At 42.5% G+C, this 8,814-nt stretch overlaps 1 protein-coding gene across 1 annotated transcript in view; it reads right to left on the reverse strand.

Annotated features, from left to right (window-relative positions):
* Positions 1–8,814, reverse strand: part of slc30a6 (solute carrier family 30 (zinc transporter), member 6) — a 95,598-nt gene that overhangs the window by 79,940 nt on the left and 6,844 nt on the right. Inside the window, exon 3 of the mRNA XM_015387351.1 lies at positions 7,929–8,015. Within this exon, the coding sequence (XP_015242837.1) occupies positions 7,929–8,015 (87 nt within the window). The remainder of the gene's footprint in view (positions 1–7,928; positions 8,016–8,814) is intronic.

Genomic DNA, 8,814 nt, shown 5'->3' on the forward strand with positions numbered 1-8,814 from the left:
GAAGAAGAATGTTTTCAAGATGACTTGGATAATAGCGCGTTGTGACAAACACCAGATACAGCACTGGGACTTGATCAACAGCCGATACTGTGGTGATCAGTCTGGAGCTAAAGGCCTAAAGTCCTGTTCATTGGAAAAGTTCCTCTGGATCATCTCTGGGTATTCCTGTTTTAGTGCTTGAGGCCAAAGGACTGTTTTATCATCTGTTTTTCCAACTGTTCAAAGTGACGCCTTCATTGTGACCGATCTCTTTGTTACCTGAAACTATTTTTATTTCTATTATCTATTTAAAGTTTACAACCAGGCAGAAAAATTAAACCCAGTCATGTTTTTTTGGACTGTGCACTGGAAAAACGATCTAGAAATAAGTAAGATATACCGGTATATAATGTGCATTTAAAATAAGACAATGCAGTTATGTTTTCTTATTTTAAGTCTAAATTGTCTTGTTCCAATGTCAAAATGTGTCTTTTACCTCCTCAATCCAAGAAAAAAGGACTTATCCAGATTTTGAAATGACTCTGAATTAAAAACACTGATCATTTATTGAACGGGATGGAATCATTTCATATTTAAAGTACTTTTAGAAGTTTGAATTCTGAATATAACCGGATTTTTCCTTTAAAGAATAAAAGAGGCTGGTTGGGTCACAGAGTTTATACATTTTTTATTTTTGTTTTTTTATAAAACTTCTTTTTTAAAATGTAAAAAAAGCAGGAAATGTTTCTGAGAGGTAGCGGTCGCCGGCAGACTAACGTCCTCCAGGTTCTGGGATGTGGTGTGACTTTCCTACAGAGGTCTAGACATCATGTCAGTGGGATGTTTTTCAGCTGTTCAGAGTATTTTGGTTGGAGAAAGGAGAAGCTTGTTGTTAAAAGACACCAGTATCGACTGCTGGAGGGAGTCTGGATGTAAACCTTAGTCTGCCCTGATCGCCCTCCTGAGGTTTGAGTGCAGCGCTGCATGAAGGTGACCCTGCCGTCCGTCAGCGACTGCCAGGCTGCATTTATCTGATCAGGAGGCTTTGGTTGCAATGAAAGGTGATTTCATTTTCAGTCCGTCTGTCTGATGGAGGAAGGAAATCAGCAGAATGAAGGAAAACACTGAGCTGCCCCTGAGCAGAGCCAGTGTTGGTGTGTCAGAAATGGAAGAAGGGCAGAGGATGTGTGTGTGTGTGTGTCCTGGCCTGTCACTTCCTGTTGGACTCATATTCGGCGGCGAGGAGAGCCGATTGCTGTGAAATCTACAATTACTGTGGTGTGCTGTGTTATGACAGCGCCGCGGCGTCTGCTGACAGCAGTGGCCGGCGACAGGAGCGGGAGACCTGCAGTGTGTGTGTGCAAACACAGAGACAGCGCCGGCCCAAAACATTATCAGCCCGCTTTCACATCCACGCCGCCTGGAGGGCCTCCCCGCCGCCGGAGCCCGGCGCTCTGCTGCCCCCCTCCGTCCCGACAATCAGGTCCCACATCCTGCAGCCGCTCGGACTCCAGGTAGTCCTTAAAAAGCAGAGCTCCTCCTGACGCGGCGAACGTTTGTCATAATGACGAGCGGCGGCGTGATTCAGAGCGGCGATGGAAACCTCCTCCAGGGAGGCTGTGTTCTCCTCCTGAAATAAACCAGCTTACATAACGACCTGCTGACGGCGCCGTGCATGGAGGAGCAGAGGAGGTTTCCGACCCGTAACCGGGCGACGCCTCGAACCGGTCCGGGTTTCCGTCAGCGGCGTCATTAACGGGCTCTAAACCAACAACGGATGACTCTAACCAGTCCGGCCAGTTTATTCTGACCTGGAAGTGAAGCTTTTCTCCATCCAGTGGTTTAATGTAAATCCAGCTCAGGGCTGATTTGGATGCTTCACACCAAAGACATTTATCAGACAAAATAAAGACAGTTTTAGATCAAACAATAGTCTGAATTACAGGAAACAAATAGTGATACTCTTAACAGATAAATCTGTTCACTATTTTCTATTGTTAGCTCAATAATCAGGCAGCAAAAGGAAGATTTTATACAGAATCTAAACCAGGTAAAGATCAAACTTTCCCACTTCTGGATTATTTTCAGAGAGAAAAGTTTTCCATCTTAAATGCTAATGTTTTAAGTATTATTTTCTAATTCTGCCAGCGTTAGAACCTGCGATAAATACGACTGATGCTAAAGAAGGATTCCTTCAGGCCATAATTACAGCAGCGCTGCGATAACAGAGACTCTCGTTGCTCAGCTCCGTTTTAAACTCGGCCTAAATAAAGGCAGCGTTAGTCTAGTGGTTAGAGCAGTGCCTGCGCTCTGAGAAGGTTGCAAGTACCCGGTTTGATCCCCACAACCTCCTCTCTGGGTTCCTGAGGAAGATCCCTAACCCCACCCTGCTCCCCGGGCGCCGCACAGTGGCAGCCCACTGCTGCCCAAGGAGATGGGTTAAATGCAGAGAGTTCATTTCTCCAACGTGAGACCAATAAAGTTCAATTATTATTATTATAAGTGACGTCATCAATTCTGCTGATCAGCAGGAGATCCTGGAGTCGAACAAACATCCAACAGGACTCAGCGGAAGGAGAATGATCCAAAGCACAACCTGAACTCCATCTCTGAAAGATCAGCACCATGAAGACTCATGGAGTGGCCTAGTCAAAGTCTGGAAGAACTGCTATTTTGCAAGTTCTCCCACTTAGAAACCATGGAGGGTCTGAAATGGCCATCTTAAGTGCATGTCCAAAAAAAAAAAAAAAAATCTAGAGATCAAAGTGTATTTTTATTATCTATTCATTTGTATGATCCAGCTGCAAATAAGTATTTGAACACCTGTCTATCAGCTATAGTTCTGACTGTCAAAGACCTGTTACTCATTAGCTGCATAAAGACACCTGTTCACCCCAAACAATCAGCAAGAATCCAGCTACTAACATCCAGAACCAAAGAGCTGTCCAAAGACACCAGAGACTAAACTGTCCTCCTCCACCGGGCTGGAAACAGTTAAGGGGAAAAAAACAATCAGCTTGGTGGAAAAAGCTCCACTGTTGGAGCTTCATTAGAAAATGGAAGAAGCTAAACATGAATGTCCATCTCCCTCAGACTGGAGCTCCATGCAAGATCCCACCTGGTGGGGCCTTTAAGGTTCCTAAGAAAGGTGAGAAATCAGCCCAGAACTACATGGGAGGAGCTGGGAACACAGTTTCTATGGTTACTGATGGTAACACAATATGACGTCATGGTTTGAAATCATGCAGAAGGTTCCTCTGCTGAAAGCAGCTCATGTCAAGAACCGTCTGCAGGTAACGACCATCTGGATCCAGAGGAGTCATGGGAGGAAGTCATGTGATCAGATGAGACCAAAATAGAACTTTATGGCCTAATTCCACTAACCGTGTTTGATGAGTAGCATCCCTACTGTGAAGCATGGGGGTGGCAGCATCATGCTTGGGGGTGTTTTTCAGCACATGGGACAGGGCGACTGTATTAAGGAGAGGATGAGCGCCGCCATGTGTTGGTAGATTCTGGGGAACATTCTTCTTCCCTCAGTTAGAGCAGTGAAGACGGGTGGAGGCTGGGTCTTCCAGCGTCACAATGAGCCGAAGCACACAGCCAGGATAACCAAGGAGCGGCTCTGGAAGAAGCAGATCTAGGTTCTGGTGTGGCCTAGCCAGTCTACAGACCTAAACCCAATAGAGAATCTTAGGAGCGAGTGACAGCCCAGAAACCTGACTCTTCTAGAGAAGATCTGTGAGGAGGAATGGGCCAAAATCCCTCCTACAGCGTGTGAAAACCTGGTGAAAATCTACAGAAAACATTTGACCTCTGGAAATGCAAACAAAGGCTACTGTAGCAAATATTAACATTGATTTTCTCAGGTTTTCAAATACTTAATCGCAGCTGAATCACAAATAAATAGCTAAAAAAATCTCACATTGTGATTTCTGGATTATTATTTTTTCTAGATTATGTCTCTCCCTGTGGATATGTACCTATGATAATAATTTCAGACCCTCCAGTTAATTTTCCTCACTGTAAATCTGAGTTGATGTGACCTTAAATCCTACTTCATGCAGCCAGATAGTTTCTGTTTCAGGGATTTCTCCGCTCTGCAGGTCTGAGTGAGGATAACGAGGTTAATCAGAGTTAATAAGCAGGTAATTACTGCTTCATGCAGGCCAGGATGGAGAGGACAGCTTCACCCTCTGGAACTAAAGTCATCATTTGAGAAGCTTCTTTCTTTATTTATTTTTTCTGGTCGTATCTAAAACCTGAGGAGGCCGCTCAGCATTCTCACAGCTCCAGATGTTTGGAGAAACCTTAGATTGGAGTTTCTACTAAAAATTTTACACCAAACAGATGAAATCAAACAAAGGATACTGGGCTGAAACGGGTTGGTTGAGTCACCATATTAATCAGGATTCATCCCAGTGGACTCTAGATGAGGTCCAACAGGCTCAACAGGAATAAACAAAAGCTTCTCCCTCTGAAGTTCCTTCTCTGGATTTAGAAATATGAAGAAAAAGCCTCCGATTCATTTTGATCCAGGTACGACACGCTGTAATCCAATCCAAGGAGGGAGGACCTCCTAATCCACTCTGACTGGTGTGCCATCAAAGTGGATTAATGCACAATAACACCCGCAGATAAATAAGGTCTGAGATCCGTTTATGGTCACTGACTTCCAGTTATTTTCCTCACAATGAAACGTTCAGTCTGTTGGGTTACGTTACACGTCACCGCTGAAAGAAACACTGATCAACACTCACTACAGCCACTAGTCAGAATGCAAAAAAGAGCAAAATGAATCATTCACAACGCCGGACTTCAGGATCATACAAACGCATTATTTCTAAAATCTAAATTGCTAAAATACCAGGACTTGATAGAATACCAACTGCAGTGTTCATGTTCAAAGTAAGCCAGCCTATTGCCTGGAAATATCCAAAAGATGTTCTCTGAAAGGGAGGGAGGGTACGATTTAAAGTGAAGAGGAAATTTTAAGACTAATAGATGTAGAACAACTAGAAAAAGATCATGTTTATCAATTTGCGGAGTTAAATTGTGGAACAAACTAAATGAGAACCTAAAGCAATGCCCAAACATATATTCCTTTTCAAAAAAATTTACAAAGAAATTATTTTCAAAAGGTATAGAGAAGCATTGTAGAAAGTTTAGTGTTTTTTGTTTTATTAATTTGTAAATATGTATGATGGTATATGTGTATACATATTTATGTATGTATATGTGTAGGTAGGGATGTATTTATATGGATATATATAGCAACATATTTATAAATAATGTAAATTAAAGAAAAACAAGAATAAAGGGGTAGGAGCACATAAGTTTTACTTCTTCCTACTCATTTTCGCACATGTAATGGAGGTATATTAACTCAGGAAAGAAGGGGACCTAGTTTGTTGTTTTTCTCTACAATGTTTTAAAACATTGTTTTTCTCTTGCATGTTCGAAATAAAGAGTACAAAAAAAAAAGAAAAAGAAACGACTCCTGAAGAGTCTGGAGGATCAAACCTGGACTCAGCGTTTGAGTTACATTCAAGACTTTTTAATGCCAATAGAAATAAAAAAGAACAACCTCACATTAAACACAATAAAAACCTGATCTTACCCAAATGTTTATTTTAACATAAACCACCACTTTCTGCCCCAGTAAACTGTTTCAATCCATCGTATACATGTGAACGCGCTGTATATACTGTTTATACCACATGCACCTTTTCCTCCTTTTCACTATTGAGCCAATCTGATAAGTGAATTTCCTCGCTGTGAGATCAATTAAGGCTATCCTATTTTATCTAATCTTAAAACTCTACATAGATGAAGACAAATACTAAACTGAATGCATGAACTTTGTTTTGTTGCCTCCTCAAAGTCCATAATAGCTCTTCTTTCATTGTAGGCGCAGCGCCAAACATTATCCAGAGATTTGGTGTTACTGTTGCTGATGTTGATTTGAAAGAGATAAGGGATGAAGAGAACGTAGAAACACCTGCTGCTTCTCCGTAACTTGATTTGGACGCTCGGCATGTGAGACGCCACTGCCTTGATCCGCATGGTGCCTCATCTACATGTGCTGGTACTAGCTTTAGCTGCGTAGAAAACTCTAGATAGGCAGTTTTTATTTTATTAACGTTTCCATGTTGTTTAGATAAATGGTTAGCAGCATATTCCCATCAATGTCCGCCTGCAATCATCGTTTTTATTGTTTCCTCTAAATCAGGGGCAACCAATTAAAAATCAGCGGGTCTGAATAAAGAAAATCATCAACCAGTAAAGGTCCAGAGACATTTTTAATTATAATCTGTTACTTCAACCAGAATTTAAAACGGAAATAAAATGCATTGTTTATGCATCCATTTAATAAAAAAAAAAAAAAAGGATTTTTTTCCATTTTAAAATCTAAAGTCTTTTTTTAAGTAGAGAACAACAATCATTCAGTTTGGTTTATAGATAATTTCCTGATTCCCATATTTTCTCAAACCCCTGAACTGATGGTTTGTTATTTTCTTTCTTTTTTCTGTCTTAATGTTGGCAGTGGGCTTTAGGCTGCCCTGCAAGGCTTTAAACCTGGGTTTAACCGGAGACTAAGCCATTCTCAAGCACATATCAAGGAGCTCATTTTGAGCCTGGATCCAGATTTATTGTTGATTCTGTTCATGGTGGAGAATCCTGCTTCACAGCAGCAGGTTGAGCCAAACATCCTCTAAATGTGCAGGGTCATCTTTGAGCACGCCATTTCACTTTTCTTTCACCAGTTCACCGCAGTTCTTCCAGCAGTCCACACTTTCTCTGCTCTCTTTTTCTCATGGTCTTCTCCTTCTTTCCCATCGCCCGGCTTGCCACAGGTTTGCCTGCTGTGTCTAAAAGTAGCAGCAGCAGCAACCCAGACTGACAGCTCATTGGCTCATTTGGATCACGTGCAGCCTGGAGCCGGACGCTCCCCAGGGCTTTACCGTATTAACAGGAGAAGAGGCGCAAGGGAAATTAGACACTGCCGTCGGACAATTAATAAATGATTTAAATCAGGTTGGGTCCGGATTAGCCAGCAGGTGGGGCCGCACCCGGACCGCGGTCCAATAATCCGTGACCTCTGCTCTATCAGGACGGATCTAATAATGCCGTTCGGTTAATGTAAAAAATAAGTTATTGCCAATTATTTTCATGTTTGATTTGGATTCAACAATTAAATCCTTTATATAACGTGGAAACAATTTTAAGACCTCTTGAAAGATATTCGAATACCAATTAAAGTCTTGAATGCATTAGTTTTAGGTATAAATAATGATCCGTTATTTTTTGGACTTTTCCTTTAAGGATCCACAGGAACTCTGTGGTCTTCATGGTCTCCATCATTCCAGATGGAAACCAGTTTCCTTCCATGAAGGTTCTGATTCAAGGTTGTTTGTTTTTTAACCCGTTTAACTGAAGCTGCTTTCAGAGAAAAGTTTATCCAGACTTTCAGCTTCTCTCTGACGTCTCAACCATGAGGCTTAAAGACGCCCAGATGACGCTCTGCTCCTCCCCGTTCCTCCATGATGGATTGCTTCCATTTGCACCGCACTGGTTTCCCATTGATCTTTGATTCAGGATGAACTGAAACCAGCTCAGAATCAGGCTGCGCTCCAACAGCCCAGCTACCCTGACTGGTTTCAGCTTTAGCAGCAACTTTCCACAAACAAGCTTTCCAAAATGGTTGACTAGAGTATGGAAAAGCCCCTCTCTGGGCTTCCTCCTTCCTGTCAGCACTACATGGTGACCAGCTGGGAAAACGGGATTACTGGAGGTGTTCAGGTTGACTTCATGACTCAGATCCAGCCTCTAACAGGCTTACAGCATAACAGGATTAGAAAGCAAGGATTCCCCGATGCCTTCTCCTGAATGAAAGGTGAGACGAGGCCACGATGACGGGAAACAGAAAGACCAGAAAGGTTTCTTACCCGTCTGTCTGAGGAGACCAGTCGGAATTCCTGCAGCAGCTTCCCAAACATGGAGCGGTGCGTCTTCCTGAACGGGTGAATGGTTCCCTGCCGGTAGGAATGGGAGAGTTAATGGAAGAAACATCAGCAAAGAAACTACAAACCATCCCCTGTTCCCCACATGAACCCACTCATTATATCTAATGCTGAAACATTTTCTGCATCCAAACATGAAACAGGAATAAAGCTGAACAATGAAGTCAGCTCTGGTGTCGATGAGTCAGACGAATGAAGACCAAATAGTTTTTAAGGTGGTATTATTAGGATCAACATGAATACCAGAAGTCCAGACCAGATTGTTTCAGTTTGTCAGATTGGGAATGGCAAAGATTGGCCAACGCTGCCACCATGTGGTCTATTTTAGCACCGCAGCTCCAATTTATCAGATCAGATGAGGTTTTACTTCAGAAGACCAAAGTTTAAGGTTCTCCCACCAAACGTATGAGCTCCAATCATTTCCAAACAGCCAAGAAAAACCAACCTTAAACAGAGGGGGGGGGGACTCAGATTTCAGCTTTCAAAAACCTCCAATGCAGCGATAGAGTTGATTCATTCCCGCTATCATCGCAGCTCCAACCCCTTTACAGGAGAACAGAAGACCTCACCTGTTCAGCCAGGCCAACAATTCCCTCTAACGACCCCCCTTTCAGAGACATAGACAGGTATGGGGCATTGCAGGCTAACAAAGAAGCCAAACGACCCCCATTCCAAAGGGGGGGACCCGTTCATTCATTTCCTAGATAGGAAGCAAAACGTCTAGAAACTTGGAGACAAAGTCCAGTGGATTGTTTTTAATTTTCTTTTTTTGGGGGGAACAGGAAGTAACTAGAAAATAACTTAAATAACT

Source organism: Cyprinodon variegatus, unplaced genomic scaffold, assembly GCF_000732505.1.
Source record: "Cyprinodon variegatus isolate N-32 unplaced genomic scaffold, C_variegatus-1.0 Scaffold392, whole genome shotgun sequence".
In the NCBI taxonomy this organism is placed as follows: domain Eukaryota; kingdom Metazoa; phylum Chordata; class Actinopteri; order Cyprinodontiformes; family Cyprinodontidae; genus Cyprinodon; species Cyprinodon variegatus.